The sequence below is a fragment of the Terrapene carolina genome, unplaced genomic scaffold, assembly GCF_002925995.2.
Source record: "Terrapene carolina triunguis isolate 2854851 unplaced genomic scaffold, T_m_triunguis-2.0 Scaffold51191, whole genome shotgun sequence".
In the NCBI taxonomy this organism is placed as follows: Eukaryota; Metazoa; Chordata; order Testudines; family Emydidae; genus Terrapene; species Terrapene triunguis.
The window spans coordinates 1-27376 of record NW_020715542.1 but is presented as its reverse complement, the minus strand read 5'-3'; the positions used below and the strand labels follow the sequence as shown (position 1 = coordinate 27376).

General features: G+C 49.5%; 3 gene segments (V, D, J or C); all 3 read left to right on the top strand.

Moving 5' to 3' along the window:
• The first annotated feature begins 6457 nt into the window (after positions 1-6457).
• LOC112121866 lies at positions 6458-6925 on the top strand. The segment is given in 2 exon segments: positions 6458-6503; positions 6612-6925. Coding segments are annotated over 2 exon segments (360 nt in total).
• A 7081-nt stretch (positions 6926-14006) lies between these two features.
• LOC115271577 lies at positions 14007-14948 on the top strand. The segment is given in 3 exon segments: positions 14007-14052; positions 14268-14624; positions 14794-14948. Coding segments are annotated over 3 exon segments (558 nt in total).
• A 40-nt stretch (positions 14949-14988) lies between these two features.
• On the top strand, positions 14989-18470 carry LOC115271579 (the record flags this gene model as incomplete). The annotated part of the segment is given in 2 exon segments: positions 14989-15091; positions 18139-18470. Coding segments are annotated over 2 exon segments (435 nt in total), but the record flags the coding sequence as incomplete, so codon positions are not given.
• Positions 18471-27376: the final 8906 nt, after the last annotated feature.

The following is a 27376-nucleotide window of genomic DNA, read 5'->3' as shown; positions in this document are numbered from 1 at the left end:
GGGAACAAGCAGGTATAACCCAGAAATATTTCAACTGCGCTGCAAAGCAGCTGGTGCACACGCGCGCACACACACACACGCACACCCCCCCCCCCCCCCGAGAGAACTTTCTTGCCTTTGATCATCCATGCAGATTTTTTAAAAGAGAGACTGCAAATATTCATCTCCTTGCCTGTTCACAGTTCCTTTCCATTTAGCCAGTCAGTGAACGTTAAAGGGAATCTTATATTTGGTTTCACTGGCCTTTAATAAGACCCTAAATAAAACATACATCACAGGGACTGGTCAACAGCTGTTTCACATTGTGGACGATCCACTGATTTCAATAACCTTACCCCTATACACAAAATCTGAGGATTCAAATAGAAAAAAGTCCATTATTTAACACAGGGGCGCTACTTATACCTTAAACTGTAGGCGCAACACCCAGAAAAGTTCCTTTTAAAATGCCATCAATATTTAAGAGGCGGTTCTAGCTACACATTTAGAAATTTATATTGTCCCCATCAACAATCAGAAAGTGATTAGCAATTGGTTAACTAAGCAGTTAGCAACTATTGATTATCCGTAACATGCCACAAACCTGGGATCTTCAAAAAGCCTAAGCCTAAGGGAACCCCAGTCTGTAATTTGGGACAGTCAGTTAAAGCAGGTGGCACCCAGTCAGGGACAGCGGTGAAAAGGGCTGGAGAGTCCCAGATGGTGAAATGTGCAGTTGGCGGTTTTAAAGTTATGAGCTATAACATGCATTGCATCCGGCAGGCTCCTGGGAAGGGGCTGGAGTGGCTGATTTACTATTATTCTCCATCCGACAACAGCTACTCCCCGGCAATCCAGGGGTGATTCACAGCCTCCAAGGACAGCTCCAATTTATCTTTGCAAATGACCAGCCTGAAACCCAAGGACACCGCGGTGTATTACTGTGCGAGACACACAGCGAGGGGAAACCTGTCATGCTTCACACGAAAACCAGCCGCCCCAAGGTCCATGAATCGCAGTTAGTCTTTAAGGTGCCCCTGGACTCCTGGCTGTTTTTGTGGATACAGACTAACAGGGCTCCCCCTCGGTTAGTAATGGGAAGGGGGCAGCAGTTACACTGAGAACAAAGGGAAGATCTCACACAGAGTTTTCATGCCGCTATTCACCACGGTGGAAACTGGGACAAGTGAAAAGTTTCCCCTTCTGCCCTAGAGGTTCTGACCCGGTCTGGTCCATTGGTCACAGAGCCCGGAGAGCCCGGCACCCTGTGTACACTGTGAGCGGCTTTGGCATTAACCAAGGCTGGGAAGGGGCTGGAGTGACTGGGCGACTGGTAGGAGGAAACTACCATGTGTCTCTCCCATAGAGGGGCTGAGTCACAGCTTCCCAAGCCAGCTCCAATTTCTGTTTACAAAGGAAAGGCCTGAGAGCCGACAACTCATCCTTGTATTACTGTGCCAGAGACCCCGGTGCTGGGAGCACAATGACTGTCTCCATTGCAACTACCACAGAGAGGGGGGAGGGGCCGTTAAACATGGACATTGTACTTTAACTCCCTGCACAATTCCCTCTCCCTGGACATCAGGAAATGGGAAACGGGGGATGGATCACTCCGTGATTCCCTGTTCTGTTCATTCCCTCTGGGGCACCTGGCACTGGCCACTGTCGGGAGACAGGATACTGGGCTAGATGGACATTTGGCCTGACCCCAGTCTGACCTCCTGCATAACAAAGGCCACAGAAAGTGGGTCTATGGGAGCTAGGCACGCAGAAGCTCTATGAAATCAGTAGGAATAGGGCTCCTAACTCCCTTAGTTTCCTATGAAAATTCCAGCATGGAAGAAGAGTTAGTCGTTTCAAGCTGGCATTTGTCAGATACCCACAATAAAAATCCACTATGCAGGAGGAGATTATCTGAGGATGAAATTGAACAAAGGGAAGTGACTATGACAGGGATTCTGAAGGGCACTAGGGGTGTTGGGTCGTAAACACCTTTAGGCTTTTTTTTTTAAAGTGCTATACTTCCAACACAATCTTCAAGGAGACCTTTAGCTTTCACATCTCCCTGAACAAGACAGTTCCTTGGTCTCTAGCCCCCCCGCCAAATGTTCTCCTTCAAGGTTTGATCCAACGACCCCTAAACCTAAGAAGAGTATCTGTGTTGATTGCAATAAAGTTTGAGTCGAGCTCTAGAGCCGTGTCTAGAGATTTCAGGTCGTAGAAGGCAACTGGTGATTTCTCGCTTTGGCAAAAGCATTCAGGACCCCAGCACACTTTGTTATGCCCTGCACAGACACACAGACTGAGTCCCCCTCTGAGCCTTAGTTACAGTAATTCTGGTGATCAATGACAGATGTTTGTACTGCTTATAAAGAGGGAAATATGTAAATTCCGGTGCCAGTTGCCTATTAAAATCTGTGTCTCTCTCTGTGTCTGTGCGGTTACCAGACATTTGCTTTGAGAACTTTCTCCTCCAGCATCAGCGAAAATGAAATGTTGGCTCCTTTTAATGTTTTAATGTTCACTATGGTGGCTCTGGAAGGTATTGTTTCCATGAAATCACTGGCAGAGCTAAACGAATATTATATTATTGTTGGTTTTATACCAATATTTGTAACATGTCCTTATTCCCAGGTGTCCAGTCCCAGGTGCTGGTGGAGTCCGGAGGGGATGTAAAAAAGCCCGGAGACTCTCTCTGCCTCTCCTGCAAAGCCTCTGGGTTCACCTTCAGTAGCTACTACAAGGATTGGGTCCTACAGGCTCCCGGGAAGGGGCTGGAGTGGGTGGCTGAGATTAGCTCATCAAGTGGATCGAGCCAATGGTATTCCCCGGCTGTTCAAGGGCAATTTACCATCTCCAGAGACAATCCCAAAAACCCGCTGTATCTGCAACTGACCTGCCTGAAGCCCGAGGACACCACCCGGTATCACTGTGCCCAGGGCCGGCTCCAGGCACCAGCCCAGCAAGCAGGTGCTTGGGGTGGACAAGGGGAAGGTGCAGCACGTCGGGCTGTTCGGCAGCGGGTCCCCCTCGGAGGGAAGCACCTGCTGCTGAATTCCGCCCAAGAAGAAAGCGGCATGGAGGAGCTGCCGCCGGAGTGCCGCTGATCGCAATTGTGAAGGGGTTTGGGAGGGAGTTTGGGGATAGGAGGGAATGCAGGGGTGAGGGCTGTGGGTCTGAGGATGAGGGGTTCATGATGCAGGAGGGGGCTCAGGGATGGAGCAGAGGATTAGGGTGCGGGGGGATGAGGGGTTTGGGGCGTTGGAGAGGCTCAGGGTTAGGGTGGAAGGGCAGGGTAAGGGCAGCCTGTCTTCCCATTAGTGGGTGGGGGACGCTAGGACCCGGGGGCAGCAGACAGCAGTTGCTGCTGGCTCTGGCAGTACAAGTGGGCAAGGGAGAGGCAGGCAGGGAGGGGGGGACTCACGGGGGGGACGCGCAGAGGGGGGGTGGCAGGTGGAGGCCGGGGACCCATCCAACACTCCCCCGCTCCCTGACTGCTCCCCCGACTCCCCTTACCATTCTGGCTCCAGCTGTAGGCAAAACACGCTGCCCGGTGGGTCGGTTTGTGTGTTACACAGGGCTGCAGACAGAGGGAGGGGGGAGCAGGGGAGGGCTCTGGCTGCTGGAGGCCAATGGGAGCGGCTCAATTGGCCCAGCCGCCCAATCAGCAGCCGCATTCTGCATGGAAGGGAGGGAGGGAGGCGAGGGAGAAAAACACCCCGGACATTTTAACCTTGTTACCAATTCCTCCCGGATGGCTATTTAGAGACGCAAAAGCCGGACATGTCCGGGGAAATACGGATGGCTGGTAACCCTAGGGATGCAGCCCACTGCAGTTCAAAGCATAGACCCTTCTCGGAGCACTACCAGCTCTCCTCAAACCAGAAGCCTCACTGAGATGACTGGGAAACATCCAGACAGTAAAGAAAGCAGCATTTGGCCCCTGATCCACTTCTGAACTTACCACGACACATTTCCCGCTGCTCCCAGCACTTTTCAGCAGAGCCGGACATTGCTGGGAAGGGGGATGGGCAGGAAATTCAGTCCCAGCCCTCGCTTTGCACCCTGGTGAATTTTCACCAGTCAGAGAGTGTTTCAGCCCAGTTGGACCCTGTGACCCGCCCTGCCCCGAGTCACTGACCTGCCAGTGGCCGGCTATTCCACAGCCCCACTGCTCACGAGGCAGGGGCTGCAGAAATGAATCTTCCACCATCACCTAACTTGACTAGGAACAGGCCCTTAATACATGTCAGGGGGAAAGTTGTTTTAAAGGTATTCATGTCTTCCTTATCCAAAAGTGAAAAGAAGAGCCCAGCGCTCTGTGCGACAGCCAGACTGTGCTGTGAACACGAGTGGAAGTAATTCACATCGCCAAGGGAAGGAATTTGAGTCTCTTATAAGTATAAAATCAACGAGGAGTCCTGTGGTACCTTAAAGACTAACACATTTATTATGGGCATAAGCTTTCATAGGCTGGAATCAACTTCATCAGATGCTCCAGCCCACGAAAGCTTACGCCCAAATAAACTGGTTAGTTTTTAAAGGTGCCACAGGACTCCTCGTTGTTTTTGCTGAAACAGACTAACATGGCTCCCACTCTGAAACGTGTAAGGGTAGACATGGAAACAGGGGTGACAATTTCCTGCTTAAACATCTCTCTCTCCATGCCCAAGCTGCACTGCAAGAGACAATCAGTCTGTGCAGTTACCAGCCAAACCCCAGCCCCCCAGAGAATGTTCCCCTCCAACACCAGGCAAAATGAGACTTTGGCTGCATTTGCTTTTCATTGTAGCGACTTGGAAAGGTAATTTCTCTCAGTCGTTGTATTGTAAAGACAGGAAAATATTGTGTTCGTCGCCATTCATCCTGATTTGATTCTTAACGTGGTGTATTCCCAGGTGCCTGGTCCAGGTGCTGGTGGAGTCCGGAGGGGATGTGAAAAAGCCCGGAGACTCTCCCCGCTTCTCCTGCAAAGCGTCCGGGTTCACCATCCGCAGCTACGGGATGCACTGGCCCCTCAGGGGCTCCTGGGAAGGGGATGGAGTGGTTCTCCCTCATGTACCCGAGTGTGGAACTATATACTACTCCCACTCTGTCAAAGGGTGATTCATCACCTGCAGCGATAATCCCAACAACCTGCTGTATTTGCAAATGACCAGCCTGAGACCCGAGGACACCGCCCGGTATCACTGTGCGCAGGGCTGGCTTTAGCAGGTGCGGGGCCCCACGTGGGGATGTGAACTGTCTCGCGCCCCCCCCGCCCCAACTCCACCCCGCCCCCACCCTGACTCCGCCCCCTCACTGCCCCATTGGATCCCTCCCCAAATCCCCGCCCTAGTCCCGCCCCCAGCCCCGCCCCCTCATTGCCCATTGGATCCCTCCCCAAATCCCCGCCCTGGCCCCGCGCCTTCCCCAAGCACGCTGCATTCCTCCTCCTCACCCCACCCTCCCAGACTGTATGGCGGCGCAAGCGCTGGAGGGAGGGGGGAAAAGCAGGACGCGGCTTTTTTTTCCCCATTCCGCCGGCAGCCCCGGACGTTGCGGGGCCCTCTTAGGCGTGGGCCCCATTCCGAGGAGTCGGCCGAATCGGCTTAAAGCCGGCCCTGACTGTGCGAGAGACACAGTGACAGGAGACGTATTAGTGTTAATACAAAAACTCAACCCTGCAGAATCTGCTTCTCCCCTGGGCTGCATGGGGGCAGCAGATTCACAAACAATACAGCTGTGGGGACAGGCATGGGAATGGGATTTTACCCTGTAATTCCCTGGCTATGTCACCCATTGGGGCACAAAGCCCCTATGGGCCCGTGTGGCAGAGAGCACTCACTTCCTGTAGGAACCCACACTCAGCTACTCCTGGATATGAGTCAAGGCTGGGATTTTCAAAGGGGCCTCATGGGTTTAGTTACCCACCTCACATCTGAAGCTCACAAGCCAATACCTCAGGTTGTGTAAAAGGGCAGAGCGAAGGAGGTAGCTCACAATACATGTCCACAATGTCCTACTGTCTGGTTAAGGGGAACACCGCAGGTCATAATTATACGAAGAAGCACAGTGCTGGCACCGAGTCCTTAATACAGATAAGTGAAAAGAAAGAAGGAAAGTTATGCTAGAGGGAGATTATTTGCCTGTTTACTGTGTGATACTGAATGGGAGAGAGAGAGAGAGAGAGAGAGAGATCACTCAACTGCTTTCATTTAGTGGTTATATATTCTCAAATTAAATGGTGCAAAAGAAATGCAGTAACTTTCTGTCCAGTCTGGACTCTCTAACCCACCGGCCATTAGATTTTTACAACTCTACACAGTGTCACATACCTTCTAGATCGCCCTTTATATTGTCCCCACTCCCTGACCCATGCAAATGAGCTCCCCGGGGCCCTGTTCATAGCCCAGCCGCAGGCCGCTCACCCCGCTCAGACCCAGCACCGGGCTTCAGCTTCCCATCCCGCCTGGGGAACGAGCCGCCAGCCGCAGACATGACCCCCAGCCTGGCCATCGCCTTCCTCCTGCTGCTCCCAGCGGGTAAGGGCGGGATCTGCGCTGCCGATGGGCGCCCGGTACTGCATGTTCCCTAATAACTGTTCCTCCGGAAATCACCGCAATATTTCACCTTTATTTCCCCCTCTGCAGGTGTCTATTCCCAGATCAGCCTGGTGGAGTCCGGTGGGGGAATCAAGAAACCCGGAGAGACCCTCAGACTGACCTGCACCGTGTCCGGATTCTCTCTCACTAGCAACCATGCCCACTGGGCCCGCCAGCCAGCGGGGAAGGGGCTGGAATGGGTTGGAGCCATCGCGCCTGGTGGAGGCAATGCTTATAGCAATGTTCTCAAAAATCGCCTCACCATCACCAAAGACAACTCCAAAAGCCAAGTGTTCCTGCAACTGACCAGCCTGCAACCCACAGACACCTCCCTGTATTACTGTGCCAGAGTCACACAGTGAGAGGAAACCTATCAGAGCCAGCACTAAAACTAACTGTGCAGCAAACCAGCCTTCCTGTGTGAGCCGCCGAGAGCAGCAGCTGCCAGCACCGCGTTCTCTCTGCTTGGTTGGTTGTTCGCTTCCTCCAGATTCCATAGTAAGTTCCCATCACTAGTGATTTAAACCACATATCACCCAAAGTCAAAGAGTGAACGAGAGAACTCCCAAGTCTAGCAGTGAAATCAGGAGTCACAACTCCTGTCCTCCTGCTCTACCATTTCATCCACCGTTCCGCTGAGAATTAAAGGGGGGGATACCTACCCGTATTTACACTCTAGCTACAATAAGTAGACAGCTCTTCCCTACCACATCTGAGAATAGAAATCAAGAGCCCTTTTAGCTCCTGCTGGCTGTAGAATCTCGGCCCAGAGTTGCACAGATCTCAGACCCAGTCGCTCTGTTGGGTGGATCGCAACATCTGTGTCATTAGCAGAACAGCACACACACGCACTTATTCAGAGCTACGCGCTAACACGGCATTGTGGCTCTATGCCTGCAAGGCGGGGAGCAGGTTGCATCTCTTCCCCCTCAGCCCGTTCGTTGATCATTTAGTGTGGGTGAAATTTACCCCTCTGGGGATGGCCCAAAGCAAGGGGCTCTGCACCTGCAGAGCTCAACTTTCTCAGTCCTTGTTCTGTCATTTGTACAGGCACCAACTTCCTCTGGAAGTAGATACTATTTTCATATGTATTAAATATTGGGCATCCAACATGGAATTCCTGCAGGGGCTTTCTCATGAGAAATTACTACTCACCCAGACTCTGAAAGCCAACCTCCTTCGAAGGCACCTCACACTCAACAATTAAAATTTGAGGCAGTTAAAACAATTAGTCATTTTTTAAAATCTTGGACAATGTGCACACTAAGAAAATGTATATTTCAGTGATAAAGGCCGAAACGTTCTCTGCTAAGGATGTTATTTTAACAATTTACCATCTCGATGGTCAGTTTAACTTGTAGTGTGTTATGGACAAAGTCACTCAGCCAGAGCCGGATCGCTGGATAAATACTCTCTTATTTGAGCTCTGAGTTGGGGATTTCAAGTCAAGTAGGGGATGAATTTATCAGCCCCTTACAAACAGCCAGTGTATGCAAATGCGGTAACTCAACTCCATGCCTAAAACCCCGCCATCCCCCAGACCCTGCAACCCTAACACTGAAATCCATAGTCCTGAGCCACAGTAGTGAATCTCCCCAGAACACCCAACACAGGCAGAGACAGGAGACTTTGGCTTCTCGCTCTGGCAGAGCACAGAGGTGATTTACTCCCCAGCAAAGGGGGGCATCCCCAGGTTTCTTCTCGAGCAGAATCTTCTGATGCCTGACATGTCCTTATTTGCAGGTGTCTCATAACAGGTGCAGCTGGTAGATTCCGGAGCGGTGTGAAAAAGCCCGGAGACTCTCCGCCTCTCCTGCAAAGCCTCCAGGTTCATCTTCAGCAGGTCCTGGCTGGGCAGGGTCCCTCAGGCTCCCTGACGGGGATTAAAATGGGATTCCGCTATAGGCACATATTCCCTGATTCAGAGAAAGAGTGATTTACCATCTCCAAAGACAACTACACAGACTTACTGCATTTGGACATCAGCATCTTGAGCCTCCAGTACAACCGCCTGGCATTGCTGTGAGAGACTCACTAGTGTAGGGATCGGCAACCTTTGGCACACGGCCCATCAGGGAAATACACTGGCGGGCCGGGACAGTTTGTTTATCTGCAGCATCTTCAGGTTCGGCAAAGCACAGCTCCCACTGGCTGCGGTTCGCCATTCTAGGCCAATGGGAGCCATGATCGGCTGAACCTGCAGACATGGCAGGTAAACAAACCAGCAACCAAAGATTGCCGATCCCTGTGTTAGGTCAGTCTAATGAGATAAATCAATTAACAGCAGAATACCAAGGGAGGAAAAATAACTTTTGAAGTGGTAAGAGAGTGGCCCATTACAGACAGTTGACAAGAAGGTGTGAGTAATAGTAGGGAGAAATTAGTATTAGGGAAATTAACTTTAGGTTTTGTAATGACCCAACCACTCCCAGTCTTTATTCAGACCTAATCTGCTGGTATCTAGTTTGCAAATTAATTCCAGTATTGCAGCTTCACGTTGGAGTCTGTTTTTGAAGTTTTTTTGTTGAAGAATTGCCACTTTGAGGACTGTTATTGAGTGACCTGAGAGATTGAAGTGTTCTTCTACTGGTTTTTGAATGTTATGATTCCTAATGTCAGATTTGTGTCCATTTATTCTTTTGCGTAGAGACTGTCCGGTTTGGCCAATGTACATGGTAGAGGGGCATTGCTGGCACATGATGGCATATATCACATTGGTAGATGTGCAGGTGAACGAGCCCCTGATGGTGTGGCTGATGTGGTTAGGTCCTATGATGGTGTCCCTAGAATAGATCATAGAATCATAGAATATCAGGGTTGGAAGGGACCTCAGGAGGTCATCTAGTCCAACCCCCTGCTCAAAGCAGGCCCAATTCCCAACTAAATCATCTCAGTCAGATATGTGGACAGAGTTGGCACCGGGGTTTGTAACAGGGTTTGGTTCCTGGGTTGGTGGTTTTGTTGTGTGGTGTGTAGTTGCTGGTGAGTATTTGCTTCAGGTTGGGGGGCTGTCTATAAGCGAGGACTGGCCTGTCTCCCAAGGTCTGTGAGAGTGAGGGATCATCCTTCAGGATAGGTTGTAGATCCTTTATGATGCACTGGAGAGGTTTTAGTTGGGGGCTGTGGGTGACAGCTAGTGGCGTACTGTTACTTTCTTTGATGGGCCGGTCTTGTAATAGGTGACTTCTCGGTACCCTTCTGGCTCTGTCAATCTGTTTCTTTACTTCACCAGGTGGGTATTGCAATTTTAAGAATGCTTGATAGATATTCTGTAGGCATTTGTCTCTGTCTGAGGGATCGGAGCAAATGCGGTTGTATCTTAGAGCTTGGCTGTAGACAATGGATCATGTGTTGTGGTCTGGATGAAAGCTGGAGGTATGTAGGTAAGTATAGTGGTCAGTAGGTTTCCAGTATAGGGTGGATTTTATGTGACCATCACTTATTAGCACTGTAGTGTCTAGAAAGTGGACCTCTTGTGTGGACTGGTCCAGGCTGAGGTTGATGGTACGGTGGAAATCATTGAAATCTTGGTGGAATTCCTCAAGGGCCTCCTTCCCATGGGTCCAGATGATGAAGATGTCATCAATGTAGTGCAAGTAGAGTAGGGGCATAAGGGGACAAGAGCTGTGGAAGCGTTGTTCTAAGTCAGCCATAAAAATGTTGGCATATTGAGGGGCCATGCGAGTACCCAGAGCAGTGCCACTGACTTGAAGGTATAAATTGTCCCCAAATATGAAATAGCTGTGGGTGAGGACAAAATCACAAAGTTCAGCCACCAGGTTTTCCAGGATGGTATTGGAGATGCTATTCCTGATGGCTTGTAGTCCATCTTTGTGTGGAATGTTGGTGTAGAGGGCTTCTACATCCATAATGGCTAGGATTGTAGTTTCCTCAGGAAGTCAGTGGTGTCTCAAAGATAGCTGGGAGTGCTGGGAGTGTAGGGCCTGAGGGGAGAGTCTACATAGACAGATAATCCTGCTGTCAGGGTGCCAATGCCTGAGGTGATGGGGCATCCAGGATTTCCAGGTTTATGGATTTTGGGTAGCATGAAGAATACCCCTGGTCGGGGCTCTAGGGGTGTGTCAGTGTAGATTTGTTCCTGTGATTTAAACTATCATTTAAATCACCTTCTGTATCAGATGACTGGAGGATAGCTAATGTGATGCCAATTTTTAAAAAGAGCTCCAGAGGTGATCCTGGCAATTACAGGCCTGTATGCCTGACTTCAGTATCGGTCAAACTGGTTGAAACTATATATAAACTATATATGTTGTCAGGCATATAGATGACCATAATTTGTTGAGGAAGAGTCAACATGGTTTTAGTAAAGGGAAATCATGCTTCAGCAATCTACTAGAATTCTTTGAGGGGGTCACCAAGCATGTGGACAAGGGGGATCCAGTGGATATAGTGTACTTAGATTTTCAGAAAGCCTTTGACAAGGTCCCTCACCAAAGGCTCTTAAGCAAAGTAAGCAGTCATGGGATAAGAGGGAAGGTCCTCTCATGGATTGGTAACTGGTTAAAAGATAGGAAACAAAGGGTAGATATAAATGGTCAGTTTTCAGAATGGAAAGAGGTAAATTGTGATGTCCCCTAGTCACTTGCCCATGTGACTCCAAACACCATCTTGTCACCTGTGATTTTCTACTAGCTGTGCTGAGGGCTTTCTCTCCACATTGTTTTCCCTGCACATGGCAGAAGCTATAAAAGGCCTTGGAAACATTTCCATTTTGCCTCTTTCCTGCTCTAGCCTCTTTCCTCGTCAAACTTCTGGACTATGGACTTATACTAATGGGAGCATCTAACCAATGGACTAAGAACCTTTGAATGATTTGGAAGCAGCCAGAGATTTGACTTAACCCAGCAGTTTATTCCATCACTGCTAAAAGCCTTATCCAATAACTTTGCCATCATGTATGTATTTGATTCCTTTTAACGAGTTTCTCTCACCTCTCTTTCTTTCTTTTTATAAATAAACCTTTAGATTTAGATCCCTCTGGAACATTTAGATTTTAGATACTCAAGGATTGGCAACAGCGTGATTTTGGGGTAAGATCTGCGTTATATATTGACCTGGGTGTGTGGCTGGTCCTTTGGGATCAGAAGAACCTTTTATTTGATTAAATTGGTTTTAAAGAAGCACTCATCAAGTCTAGTGTTTTTTTGTGGTAATATAAGAACTGGAATGCCTAAGGAAACTGCTGTTCTGACGTCTTGTTAGCCAGTGTAGTGAAAGAGAAGTTCACTTTTCTTGCTGGTTTGATATATCTCATGGGAAAATAACCGCCAGGTTTGAGGTGGCACTGGGTCTGACAGCCCGCGGGGAAAGGGCCAGAATGGATGGGACGCACATGGGATAGGTCTGGCATGTGGAACACTGAGTACCCCAGCTCTGTGCAGAATTGAATGACGCTCACACAAGACACTTCCAAGAACCAGTTCTCCCTGCAGCTCCGCTCGCTGACAGCTGCAGACACCGCCACCTATTACTGTGCCAGGCAGCCACACACCCAGTGACACAGAGCAAAGCAGGGACTGGTACAAAAAGGGGAAGTGGATTGTGACCAGCGCAGGGAGACAATTTGAACAGAAAGAACTGTGATTGTCCTCCCTCCCCCCATAAAACACCATGTAAACAGAAAGAATATGCAGACGGGAGGCGGATAGGGAATGTGAGGGAACTTCTTTTATATACTTGAACCAAGGTGATGTCATGAAGAGGAGGATAATGAGCTTTAGTGACGTGCATCAACCCGCTGGTGGGAATATTTCCAAACGCGCTACCAGTTCTTGTCCAGAACAATGAAATGTTATAGATCTTTCAGAGACTTTGCAGACAAACACACAAACAAAGCCCTTCCTCACTGGACAGGAAAGAGAAATAGAGAAAGAGACAGGAAAGGACTGAATGAAAAATTGAGGTTGATCGGTAAAGTTTTCAGGAGCATTTACTTGAATTGAGTTGATGAGGAGGATGAAGATGTTTATGATAATAATAATAATAATAATAGATAATAATAGATAATGTTCGGATCAGATGCTGTATGAACACCACGTAAACAAACACAATGAAATTTCACAAGGAAAGTGAGGAAGAGGAACAGGGATCTCTAAATGGCTCAGAATGACAGCAGTGTGACTAACCAAAACGTTTGTTCTGTTGCTGGGGTTAGAGCAAAATGACAATGATACGTAAAAACAACTCAGGTGGCTCCAAGGATCAGAAATGTAACGTAAGCTCAAAAAAATTCCCTTTTTGCGAACAGTTGTCAAATATAAACATTCACCAGGCAGATATTATCCAGAATGTGAGTCTGCGTCATTTCTTCAAAGGGATCCTGGTAGAGAATACATTGGATATGATATCAAACGGAAGGGGAGAAGGGATATTCTCAGACAATTACTGTCTTCTGAAGGCAGCAGATATAACTTCAGTAACTCATGTAATCCAGAGAACGTTCATAGCAGCCGAAGAGGAGGGAGAAAACTTGTTCACCTTAGCCTCTAAGGATAGAACAAGAAGCAATGGGTTTAAACTGCAGCAAGGGAGGTTTAGGTTGGACATTAGGAAAAAGCTCCTGTCAGGGTGGTTAAACACTGGAATAAATTGCCTAGGGAGGTTGTGGAATCTCCATCTCTGGAGATATTTAAGAGTAGGTTAGATAAATGTCTATCAGGGATGGTCTAGACAGTATTTGGTCCTGCCATGAGGGCAGGGGACTGGACTCGTTGACCTCTTGAGGTCCCTTCCAGTCCTAGAATCTATGAATCTATGAATCTATGAAAGACTCCCATTGAATTTAACTGATTTGAATAAAGCCCTTAGTAACTAGAAATGTATCCAGGGCTGCACAGCACATGTAATGCGTTTGCTGGCAATATAATAAATCTCTACCGAACACGGGATAGGATGGCAGAGGTGGCGTAAGGGAATTTAACACCCAATCCTACTGGATTACGATAACATTTCGGTTCGTAACTCTCCTGGTCTCTTTTCCCAACCAAAACCACAAGAGAAGAGTTATAATTTCTCTTCTCCAAATATTCCTTCATTCCTAGGAAGGTGCTGTCCTGTACTGATATATGGATGAGAATGTCAAAGACCTTTAAGAGTGTAAAAGGACAAAATCCAAACAATGTACATTGAGTTTAGGCTTCCAAATACCTTAGGCTGTTTTGAAAGTTTTACACACACGCCCCCCACTGAGCCGAACTCACTGTCTCAGGGGTAGGACGCGCTCCAAGGAGCGAGCCCCATGTGTAGACAGAGCTCACACTCTCTCATCTCTTATACTGATGCTGGGAAACTCGCATGCAAATCTCTGCCCAGGAGGCTTCCTGTTTAAATCCAACCCCCTGATTGGACGAGCCACAGACTCCATCCAGAGACACAGAACTGCCTGGGCCTGGCTGCTGGGGACAGTTTGTACCTTCACTTAAGATGAACCTGCTACTGATTTTCCTGTTCATGCTGGAGGCCCCTTCAGGTGCGTGTCTACTGGGGGTCAGGAGGGTTCCTTGCTGCAGTGACTGCAGAAGAGGAGCCTAAGGGAATCAGGTGCCTGGATGCCAATGGAATTCAGTGGCAGTTGGGTTCCCCACTCCCCCAGGAGCTCTCGCAGGGTGCTTTATTTTCACAAGTTCCCCACTCCCAGGGCATAGGCGCCTGGCTCACTGATTCATTTCTGTGTTTCCTTCCCAGGTGTCCTCTCCCAAGTGCAGCTGCGGGAAACAGGCCCGGGAGTGGTGAAACCCGGGGAGTCCCTGACAGTCACTTGTACCATCTCCGGAGACTCGGTTTCTAGCGACAGCGCGGCCTGGCACTGGTTCCGGCAGCCCGCAGGGAAAGGGCCGGAATGGATGGGACGCACATGGTATAGGTCTGGCATGTGGAACACTGAGTACCCCAGCTCTGTGCAGAGTCGAGTGATCATCACACAAGACACTTCCAAGAACCAGTTTTCCCTGCAGCTCCGCTCGCTGACAGCTGCAGACACCGCCACCTATTACTGTGTGAGGCAGCCACACACACACAGTGACACAGAGCAGAGCGGGACTGGTACAAAAAGGGGAAGCGGATTCTGAGCAGCGCAGGGAGACAATTTGAACAGAAAGAACTGTAATCGTCCTCCCTCCCTCCCAGACTCAGGAGGAGAAATTCTGGGGAAATGATCAATCCCTGAGAAATAGAGGCCAGGATTTAACTGTAACGTTTCCTGTCTTTGCAGGTGCCCGTTCCCAAATCCATCTGGTCCAGTCCGGACCGGGCGCGGTGAAGCCCGGAGAGACCCTCTCACTGACCTGCACCATGTCTGGTTACTCCATTTCCTCTGGCTACGACTGGATCTGGATCCGGCAGGCTCCTGGGGAAGGCTTAGATTAGAATATATGGGGTATGTATATGCAACTAGTGCCGAATCACCATGTCTGCAGACACCGCCAAGAGCCAGGTCTCCCTGCAGCTCCGCTCGCTGACAGCTGTAGACACCGCCACCTATTACTGCTCCAGAGACACAGTGACCCAGAGCAAAGCAGGACCTGTACCAAAAGGGGAAGTGGTTTCTATACACACATTCAGGGCATTTAATGCTCTCATTTTCCTCTAAGAGGGACACAGGCAGGAATAGAGAAGCAGAGAGAATCGCTAAGAGTCAAGATTTCATAAAGTTCATGCAAGGAAACGATACCCTGATATTGCAGAACAGCAGTGACCACAATGTCATTTTTCACTGTAGGACTAAGGGTTAAACAAGGAAATCACCAGCAAACCCCCACTCTCACCATGTTCTCCCATCCCCAGCTGCTTCCCTCCCACTCACCTGCCATCCACACCTCAGGGTTCACTACTGGGTCTCGCTGGAAGAACTGGTGATGTCACTGTGCATAGGGCCGGGACAGGGAAATGGGAATTTGTGAAACTTCACACAGTGATAGGAACTGCAAAGTGAGTGAGAGCAACACACAGGGAGGCGCCCAGATGCTGTGGTAACCTCTGTATCAGAACGTACAGAGACTAGACGAGAATAGAGAACCCTAGAGAGGACCTGGAAGTGTCATCACCCTGCCTTACAACCCAGATTCACCAGCTCGGGAGATGAAATGTTGCACATTGACACATGACCCTGAGTAGGTTTCAGCCCCTTTCCCTACAGGAGTAAATGTATTGTCGATCCTCATGTAAATAACGGGAAAATAGGAGTTGCTGTGACTGTGAATATGACATTAGTGCCCACACTCCCCAGCCTAGAAGGGGTCATTGCCCTGGGCACCTGCTTTCTGTCCCTGCCTTGAAGAGCTCACAGTCTGCACAGGCAAAGGGGAAGGAGAGGCACAGCCTGGGGAAATGACTTCCCAGGGTCACACAGCAGGGCCAGTGACACACCCACCCACAGTAGCTGGACTCTTCATTTCGAGCTGAGGGCCCCTCGCCTCTGTAATCACAACACAGCCCTGAAGATGCGTCTTCTCTCCATGCCCAGCCCCCTCCCCGCTCACTGAAGGTATTTGTTGGTCTCTGATGCCTGAAACAAACTCCTGTGAGGGATGCTCTAGGTAACACTTAGCCCTGCCATGAGTGCAGGGGACTGGACTACAGGACCTCCCGTGGTCCCTTCCAGTCCTACCATTCTCTGATTTCCCTCCCAGCCACTTCAGCTCCTCCCCCGACAGATTCCCAGAACGATCTCAGGTCTACTGGCCCAGCCTGTACATTACATCAATTGATCTTCTTTGCCTAGCCCATTCTGCATTACCCCTGCTCCATTGGAGAGACATTGTAACTGTGCCTCAGTGGGTCACAACGGAGGATACCAAATTCAGGACGAACTGCTGAGAAATAGGCAAACACAACCCCAAACTGGCGGTTAATCCCCCATGGGATATACTAAACCAGCAACAAAAGTAAACTTCTGTTTCACCACACTGGCTAACAATAAGCCATAAAAGCAGTTTCCTTGGGCATTCCAGTTCTTATGTCACCACCAAAACCACTGGATTCAGAGATGAGTGGTTCTTTATAACCAGTCTCATCCAATAATAGGTTCTTCTGATCCCAAAGGACCCACCACACACCAAGGTCAATATATAACTCAGATCTTACCCAAAAATCACACTGGTGCCAATCCCTTAGTATCTAAAATCTAAAGGTTTATTTAAAGAAAGAAAGAAAGAAAGAAAGAAAGATTAGAGTTAAAATTGGTTAAAGGAATCAAATATATAAAGTAATGGCAAAGTTCTTGGTTCAGGCTTGTAGCAGTGATGGAATAAATTGCTTCCTTAATAAGCCTCTGGTTCCTTCCAAATCATTGGAAGGACCTCAGTCCCTTGGTTAGAATGGTCCCATTAGGATAAGTTCATAGTCCAGAGGTTTGAGCAGGACAGAGGCTGGAGCAGGACAGAGGCAAAATGGAGGGATTTCCTGGGCCATTTATATCCCCTGCCGTGGTGAGGTAAACCATTATTTTTCAGACAAAAACCTCATCTTAGCTAGTGGAGAATCACGGGTGACCAGATAGTGTTTGGAGTCACATGGGCAAGCCACATGTTCATGCCCAATTTCACTCAGTCATTGCAGGAAGTCATTACCTACACCCCAAACACCACGTTTATAGGACAGTCCACTCCGTGTAGATGGGTGTCTCCCATGGTCCATTGTCAGTTAAGTGACCTTTCGATGGGCCACCCAATTTGAATAGTACCTCTGAGATGTGCTGGCTAGCTACCTCGTGGGTGTTACCCCAGGAGCAAACATTCGAAATCCAGCTATAGAGACAATACTTATAACTTCAAATACAAAAATGATACATGCATACAGATAGCATAATCATAACCAGCAAATCATAACCTTTTCATAGATGTCTTATATGCCACATTTCCTACAAGATTCATTGCAAATATGTAATAGTGGTTGCAACAATGATCTCTATAGTCATATTTTAATCAGAAAATGTCACAGACACCCATAGACTTCAGCAGGCTTTGGATCACAGCCTATGACATGAAGTGGGTGTGTGACTCTCCCACGGACCAGACAGCACTGCCTGGAGAGAGGTCACCCTGGTAGTGTTTCCACAGGGGGTGAAACACGCATGCAAATCCCTGGCCCAGCAGGTTCTCCTGAGTCCCAGTCCCAGACCCTCTCTGCTGGACCCCCCAACCCACCCCTCTCACAGCCACCTGTTGACATTACATGTGCGCTGAGCTGAGCGCACGGTCTCTCTGCGGTGTAAAGGGGACACCTGTCCCCGAGGGGACAGCACCATGTACTGAGCGCTCACCCCCGTCATCTCTTATACCCACCCTGGGAACCCGCATGCAAATCCCTGCCCTGGGGGTTCCTGGTTAAATTCCTGGTTCTAGGAGCCTCAGTCTCTCCCCAGACACAGAACTGCCTGGTCCTGCCCCCTGGAGAGTTCCCCTCATTGCATGAAAACTAGAATGAAATCTCTGTTGCTTTTCCTTTCCCTTTTCTCCACCCCCAGCTGTGAGTGTTTCTGGGACACGTGGGGGAATTAGGGACACACAGAGAGACATTCAGTGGCTAAATCATTCCTCGCTTTGTTTCCTTTCCCCAGGTGTCCTATCCGAGGTGCGGCTGGTCCAGTCCGGCCCCGGAGTGGCGAAGCCCGGAGAGACCCTCACCCTGACCTGTGCTGTCTCCGGGATCTCCATCACTGACGGCACTTACTACTGGCAATGGATCCGACAGGCTGTCGGGAAAGGGCTGGAATGGATGGGACTCCTACATCCAAATAGCGGGGGTACAAGTTACGCCCCGTCCCTCAAGGGCCGAGTCACCCTCTCTGCAGATTCCTCCAAGAACCAGGTCTCCCTGCAGCTCCGCTCGCTGACAGCTGCAGACACCGCCACGTATTACTGCACCCGATACACAATGACACAGAGCAAAGTGGGACTGGCACAAAAAGGGGAAGCAGGGTGTTTAATATCTCAGGTCTTGCATTGTCTGTAGGCGTGGACGGAGCATTTTTATATAGAAAAAAGGTGAACCCCCAGATTTATAAAAAACACCCAGACCCCCCCCCCCCCCCCCCGAAAACATATTTCCATCCACCATCATTGAAATTTACAAATTCTCAAAGTAAAATCATGCTGAAAACACAGTTCTGTGCAACTATATAACAATCAAAAATGGTTTCAAATAGACATCAATAATGGCTGTCAAAAATATTTAAAAAAAACCAAAGCTGCGAAGCCTAATTCTCTCCAAACTCTGCTGAGCTACAGGTCAGTACATTTCACAGGGTCCAGGGTATTACTTCCAATCCTTTCAACCCTTCCATTTAACGTGGATCAATTTCAAGTAATGCACATTGGGAAAAATAACCCCAACTATCCATACAACATGATGGGGGCTAATTTAGCTACAACGAATCAGGAAAAAGATCTTGGAGTCATCGTGGATAGTTCTCTGAAGACGTCCACGCAGTGTGCAGAGGCGGTCAAAAAAGCAAACAGGATGTTAGGAATCATTAAAAAAGGAAAAGAGAATAAAACAGAGACTATCTTATTGCCCTTATATAACTCCATGGTACGCCCATTTCTTGAATACTGCATACAGATGTGGTCTCCTTATCTCAAAAAAGATATACTGGCATTAGAAAAGGTTCAGAGAAGGGCAACTAAAATGATTAGGGGCAGGGCCGGCGCAACCCATTAGGCGACCTAGGCAGTTGCCTAGGGCGCTAACATTTGGGGGGCGGTGAATGCAGCGGCTGGATCTTCGGCCGCCTCGGTCGTCGTCGGTATTTCGGGGGTGGGACCTTCTGCCACCTCTGTCGGGGGCGGCATTTCGGGGGTGGGACCTTCCACTGCCTAGGGCGGCAAAAAAGCTGGCGGCGCTCCTGATTAAGGGTTTGGAACGGGTCCCACATGAGGAGAGATTAAAGAGGCTAGGACTTGTCAGCTTGGAAAAGACGAGACTAAGGGGGGATATGATCGAGGTATATAAAATCATGAGTGATGTGGAGAAAGTAAATAAGGGAAAGTTATGTACTTGTTCCCATAACATAAGAACTAGGGGCCACCAAATGAAATTAATGGGCAGCAGGTTTAAAACAAATAAAAGGAAGTTCTTCTTCACACAGTGCACAGTCAATTTGTGGAACTCCTTGCCTGAGGAGGTTGTGAAGGCTAGGACTATAATAGGGTTTAAAAGAGAACTAGATAAATTCATGGAGGTTAAGTCCATGAATGGCTATTAGCCAGGATGGGTAAGGAATGGTGTTCCTAGCCTCTGTTTGTCAGAGGGTGGAGATGGATGGGAGGAGAGAGAACACTTGATCATTACCTGTTAGGTTCACTCCCTCTGGGGCACCTGACATTGGCCACTGTTGGAAGACAGGATACTGGGATAGATGGACCTTTGGTCTGACCCAGTCTGGCCATTCTTATGTTCTTATGTTCTAACCTAAATGAACCCGAAGTTATGGAGACAGATATGAGTCAAGGAAGCCAGCAGAGTATCAGAAACCTGGAAAAATCTCTGACTGGATGGGCTCCGGCGTTTGGTCACAAGCTGAGGTGGTTCAAAAATTTTGGATTTTTTTAAGCAGAATTTTTTTATTGTTTCTTTAAACAATCAAACACAGCAAGCAGGAATATTTGGCCACACACTTCTGAAACCCCAAACCATGTTCAGGTTTTGGCAGACTAATTTCAGCTTTTCAATTTAAAAAAACACAACAAATTTTGAAGGAAAGCAGACATTGTCCCTGATTTTTTCTGCATTTTAAAAACCCCTAGTTTTCGATCCAAAAAAAGTTTTGTCGGAAAATTATTTGTCCAACCCTTTTAATGAGCTTTAGTGCCTTTTAGCACTAGCTGATGCTGAGAACCAGTGATACCTTGTAAAGGTGACTTGAAAAGAAGTTTTCTCAAAACTGGATTTTTGCTGAGATGCGGAAGGTTTTTAAATGTTTATTTTTCCCAAAGCCGCCGGGGGGGGGGGTGAGGCACAAGTGGGGCAATTTGTCCCCGGCCCTGCAGGGGCCCCCACGAGAATATAGTATTCTATAGTATTGCAACTTTTTTTATGGAAGGGGCTCCTGAAATGCTTTGCCCCAGGCCCCCTGAATTCTCTGGGCGGCCCTGCTTTTACCTAAGGGAGAAATAAAATGATCTCAAATCCCAAGACATCCTATCCTGGCCTGATAGAGCGTGTTCTTGGGTCAGGGAAAAGCTTCCCTTATTCCTCATTGCCTTTGGGTTAGACCAGGGGTGGGCAAACTACAGCCTGCGGGCTGGATCCGGCCCATCAAGGCTTTGGATCTGGCCCACGGGATTGCTACCCCCTGGTGCCACAGGCCTCGCACTGCTCCCAGAAGCAGCCGGCACCACGTCCCTGCGGCCCCTGAGGGAGGGTGGGCAGAGGGCTCTGCGTGCTGCCCTTGCCTGCAGGGACTGCCCCCACAACTGCCATTGGCCGGGAATGGGGAACCGTGGCCAATGGGAGCTTCAGGGGAGGTACTCACAAATGAGGGCAGTGCGCGGAGCCCTCTGCTGCCCCTCCCCCCCCGGGCTGCAGGGACATGGTGCCGGCTGCTGCCAGGAGTGGCGCGAGACCAGGGCAGGCAGGCAGGCAGGGAGCCTGCCTTAGCCCCGGTGCACACCGCTGCCACTCTGGAGCCAGTCCAGGTAAGCGGCACTGGGCAGGAGCCCGCCCCCCAAACCTCCCCTGCCCTGAGCCTCCTGATGCACCCCCCACCCCCCCCGCACCCCCCCCCCCCTGCCCTGAGCCCCCTCGCACACCCCACACCCCTCCTCCACCCCAACTCCTTGCCCTGAGCCCTTCCTGCACACTGCACCCCTCCTGAACCCCAACCCCCTGCCCCAGCCCTACATTCATGGCCCTGCCAGGGGCGGTTCCAGGCACCAGCGCAGCAAGCGCGTGCCTGGGGCAGCAACCCACGGGGTGTGGCCTGCCGGTCCCCATGAGGGTGGCAGTCAGGCTGCCTTCGCCGGCATGCCTGCAGGAGGTCCGCCGGTCCTGCGGCTTCGGCGGTAATTGGGCGGCGGGGACGCTGAAGGCGTGGCACAGAATTTGCGTGACTGTGCTTGGGGCGGCAAAAACCATAGAGCCGCCGCTGGAGCTGAGACATCCCAACCCACAATAAAGTTCCACAATGTCACAGAGTCACCATGGAGATAACAGACCCCGCCCCTCAGCCCTTGATGACATCACTCAGCCCAGCGCTGGCACTCAGGGCATTGGGGACAGTCACGTGACTAAGGGTTCTAAGATGGGGGTCACTGGAATCGCTCAGAGTCAGGCTGATGGAGAGGGAGACGCTGAGCTGGGCTGGAGAGAGGTTGGGGGCAGGAAGGACAGAGAACGCGGCTCCCACTTAAATAGGCGCAGTGCTGCCCTCAGCCTCCTGTGAAAGTCCCACCCTAAATTAGGCACCACCTCAATTTTAAATGTCAGGACTTCCACTATTCTAAACAAGCTCGTCTTAATTGTATCTGGGACTCAGACAGAGCCCCAAAACACGCTCTGTCAGGCCAAGGAAAGCTGTTTATCCCAGGGGTTGCATAGGGGCTGCAGAGACATAAAAAATACCCCACTGGAAACAAGATGGAAAGTGCCACCAGGCCAGGAATAAAGTCAGGTTTTACTTGTCTAATTCTCAGCCAATATTCCCGATTGCCCATTGCTCCATAGTGTCTGTGCAGCTCGGTTCATTGGAGTCTCCCTTCAGCTATGCTCAGTTGCACTGTCATATACAGGGCAGCGATTCTGAGAGAAAACTAATGGATTGAGGCACTTCTCTCGTTTAAAATAACAATCCAGCCCAGACTGTGATTTGGCCCCAGGATCGCTTATTAAGGACGTGTGTGAACGGGTGCAGGAATATTAATGGCAACAGGAGTGAGTCCGAATGCTGCCAAATACTCTTGTCTCTCACAGTCTAACCCAGGGGTGGGCAAACTTTTTGGCCCAAGGGCCACATTTGGGTGTGTTGCCAGCCTAAAAGGGCCCGAGAAGGCAAACAGCGGGGTTCGTTGCCCGGTGTGCTTTGCACCAATAAAGACACCGAGGTGGAGAAACAAAGCAAATTTATTCGAGATCTCTGAATAGGCACTAGGAGACCAACATATCTCAAATCAAGTGCAGCACACACAAACAAATTTTCCCTTTTATATTCCAAGCAGTTTCTGTGCAAGCCTTTGTCTATTTCACCCTTACCCCTCCCTTCCAGACAACAGTTACAGCAGGTACACAGTGTGCATGTTAGAAACTTTCCCATTCACATGCTTATCTATGGCCTTGTAGATTCATGTGCAAGCAGTCTCTCCCTCCTCCTCCCCCCACCCCTTATCTCTACTGTGTTTGTGAGTGAGCAAAACAGCAGCTGTCTGCTAGAAAAGCTAACCATTACATATTTTGCTTTTTAGGCTGTCAGCACTCTAGGCTGGTTAATGTTCACAAGATGGAGTCACTGTGGCTCATTTAGACCCAGAGCGGAAGAGCTTCATCGGCACGTATGGCCTTCCACTCTCCCGAGTTACCTGGTAGCTATGCCTAGTGACACCAACAGGTGGGGAAATTGCATGCAGGGCCCAGGGCCAGCTCCAGCTGTTTTGCCGCCCCAAGTGGCGGGGAAAAAAAACCCCGTAAAGCCATCGGTGGCACTTTGGCGGCATCTCAAAGAGGAAGATAGAGACTGAGGGAATTCCCGCTGAAGATCCGGACGTGCCGCCCCTTTTCATTGGCCACCCCAAGCACCTGCTTCCTTTGCTGGTGCCTGGAGCCGGCCCTGCCCGTGAGCCCAGTCGTAACAGCAAGACTTGAGGAAGGAATATTCCTGGGGTCCTTCCCTTCACTTCTTGGCAGTTTGATAGAAAAAACGGAGAGAGCAGGTGGCCGGACATCAGAGCTCCTGGGCTTGATTCCCCGCCTTGGGAGTCCTGAGTCACGGTGTAACTGGATGAAATGGGGTTTAAATTCACCAGTGCTTGTAACTCGCCATGGAATTGGGATGAAGTGAATCAGGAAGCAATCAGAGAGAACGCTATGTGGGCAGCTGCTGCTGAGCTCTCTCTCTGTCTCCCCCACCCCCATTTTGGATGTTGGTGTTGTGAAAGTTACTAGTGACTCCCCTTAATAGAGCTGTCGTTATGTCAGCCAGCGGCCATTAGGGGGAAGCAGACACCTTAAGGACACAGTAGCCTGAACTTTTCAACTGTTTTCCCTTCAAGGCCTTAAGGTAGTTGGAGCTGGTCCCAAGCCGGTTTTCACTGACCAGATAGCAAAAGCACGGGTCTGACCACCACCAATCAAGTGTTAACACTGCAAGGGCCTTGGTCTGAATGTGTATAAAGGATCTGTAAAATGTGTGTAAAACAGAGTTTTTGTACCAAGGTGCAAAGCTCTCCTTTCTTCTGCAGAATAAAGCAACTCTTCCTTATCCCTGTCTGGCTGTTATTGGCTCTCAGCTAGGCGGACCCGATACTTCGGTGACAGTGTCAATGTTATACACTAGGAGCCAGTTACATCACTGAACCATTCCTTGTTCATGAGAATCTGGAAAATTAGGACAGAGACAAACTGTGGAAAGGTGATTCGGGAAAATGTCTGTTGGGGGCTGTATTGTTGGAAAGGGTTTTGGAGTCAAATTCCTCAGTCTGAGGAGACGGGTCAGTGCTGCAGGGGCAGGAGAAAAGTCACCCCTGGTGCTCAGTAGCCAGATAGACCCTTGTGATGCCCCTTTACAAAGGGGTGAATTTCACACATAGGGGATCATCAATGGGCTGCCGGGGAAGGTCACTTCTAGTTTATTGGCCAGACCCTTCCGGCCCATAATCCGCACTCCGGGCTCAGCGTTCCCACTGCTCTTCGCTGAGGGCTCAGCTTCTCCAGTGACTTCAGTGGGAGAAGGAGGGAGCCTGAAACTGGAGCGTGTCTGATCAGAGAGTCACTGAGGGCATCGACAGAGCGAGGGCAGAGCCACCTGCTCCTCCCTGCTCCGCTGAAATACACCCTGGGCATCTGCTCCCTGTGCTCCCAGGGGGAGATGGAGTCAGCGGAGTCACTGTGGGGTGCCGACAAGGGGAAATACTTTGGTCTGTTCTCATTGCTGCTGAACGACAGCGCCGCCCCCAGGAAATCCCTTCCCCGGTCTCTGCAGGGGCAGGTTTTTGTTTGATCTCAGACTGGCTTCCCCTCACTGTGTCTCTCGCAAGTAATACACGGCGGTATCCTGGGGTTTCAGGCTGTTCATTTGTAGGTAGAAATTGGAGCTGTCCCTGGAGGCTGTGAGTCACCCCTGGATGGTGGGAGAATAATTCTTGCTCCCTGGTTTCCAGTAGTGGACCAGCCACTCCAGCCCCTTTCCCAGCTCCTGTCTGACCCAATCCATGTCATCGCCGGAGACAGTGAACCTGTTCACGGTGCATTTTAGCCGAGTGGATTCTCCGGGCTTCTTCATTTGTGGACCGGACTGGGTCAGAACAACCTGTGACTGGGCCCCTGTGTAGGGAGATGGGAGGAGGGAAGAACGAGTGAACCAGGAACATGAAACACATTCTCCTTTTTATTAACAGGAGGATACATTTTAAAAAAGCATTTTACAAAATATATGAACATCATTGCAAAAACAAAACAAAACAAACAAAAAACAGTGAGAGTCTCCTGTTTCTGCAGTGGATTTGTGGAGAGAAAATAGCTCCCAGACCTGCCATAAGGAAATGTAAATGGACCCAAAGTCTCATTTTCCTGGTGCTGGAGGGGGAAATTCTCAGGGGACTGGCTGGTCACTGCACAGACACAGCGGGCTGCGGATTGTCTCTCTGGGTGCATCTTAGGCCGAAAGAGAGAAAGAGAGAGATTTAAGCAGGAAATTGTCACCTCCATTTGCATATTCCCCTCCTTATAAGAGACACACATTTCTTGCCTGCTTTCTGGATTTCAGTGACATTTGACGAAACAATGTCTTTGCCAAGGAGCCCCATGCTTAAATTCCTGTTCCCTGATTATAAACAGGGGTCCTGGTGGGTTTTTCAAAATTCCAGTCTTGGTTGTTGATTTGTTACTAATAATCAATAACTGATCATTGCTAATTGATAACTGGAAATGGTTCTCACTTATTCCTTTTTGCTGATGGATTGTTGTTGGGTACTGAATAAATCGGGATGTGTATCGATAGATACCCTCTTAAATCAGGCTTGCAATTTGAATTGGGTGGGTGCCTGTCCCCGATCGTATTGTATCACTAGATCCCTTGTGCTACCAATGTTTTAATCTGGTTGAATGAATGGGCTGGAGCACCAGCTACCGTCAGTCGGGGTAGCAGCCTTGGGATCCGTGGAGCTTCCAGAATTCACACCTGTGAGGCTCTGACCCCAGATCAATTGTCCTTCTAGCCAAGGCTCAGGAAAGTCAGAGGAAGTTTTCAGACTCGATTGCAATGGGAATTGGATCAGCCCCGAAATGCATTTCTCTCTCTGAAGGTGGAAGACTCCATCCCCTGACACCGGGCAAGTGTCACTCACCAAGAGAGTGATGGGTGTGAATAGATAGATCCATCGATCGATCAATCCACTCAGGTCTTTTATAACGTTAGTTAAAAAACACAACATTACCTTGGATATGTCATTCAGCTCACACATTCCCGAGAGACAAAGCCGGAATTTAGTCCTTTCCTTGGGCAAGTCTGATCTATGGAATTTCTCCAGCAACATCATCTGCTAAAATGACAACAGCTAGTACTGAGGAGATACCCATTTGTGCCCTGAATAGAGTGAGCCCATCTACCTAAGGCACCTGCTGACAGCCCCATTCAACTCCTAACATCTCTGGGTGAAATATACCTGCAACTCCCTGTCCAGGGGGTTCCTGTTTAAATACAGGTAGGTTAATAGGATTGTACTGAGAGAGGAAGTTGGATGGACGACAGATCAATTACGTGACATGGCCCTAGGTTCTCAGACCGGATGGATGGGCGGTATTTGATGAGGCCCATACACGTGAGGCAGTGTAGGGCAGGGAGTCATTAGTTATATAAGTTGTTTAATACCTATGCGCACATAGAACAGAAATACACAATGGACAATAGCAACACTGGGGGTAGCCCTGTGTCTTGTTCTGAATGACAGGGGGTTTTGGTTTTGTTTTGGCCTGTTATTGGTTTTGTTTATTTGGTTTTGATTTTAAGGGGGTGTAGAATGGGAGTCTTTTTTTGCACATAAAATTTATTTTTAAATGTATTAAAAACGAGGGGGAAAAGGTCCAGGTACAGCCCCTTTCAGTCCTGTGGGGACTGGCCCTTGGATCTGTGCACTGTGTGATGCTAGATTTGGCTAGAGCAGGGCACCTTGCAATGAACACGTTGCTTTCTCTTTTGAGTTTCCAGGGCCCGAAGTGTCAGGGTCTCACCAGCTGGGATTTCCCTACAGACAGCAATAGGAGGTTTTTGTCAGAACTCACAATGGCTTCCCCTCACTGTGTCTCTCACACAGTAATACCGGGCGGTGTCTTCAGGCTTCAGGCCGGTCATTCGCAGATACAGCAGATTGTTGGGATTGTCCCTGGAGATGGTGAATAGCCCTTGGACCGAGCTGGCATAACGTACACAGTGGTGAGCTGGAGCCGGTTCGCACCGGTTCGCACGAACCGGTTGTTAAATTTTGAAGCGGTTTTAGAACCGCTTGTTAACCCGGCTTCCCTGCGAGGGAAACTTGGATGGGCTCCATCCGGGAAGCGTGTAATTCCTCCTACTGGCCGCCGGTAGGCGCTGCGCTGCGGGAGCCACGTGGGCTGCCTCCTGGCCCTGTTGCTGCTGCTGATCCTCAGAC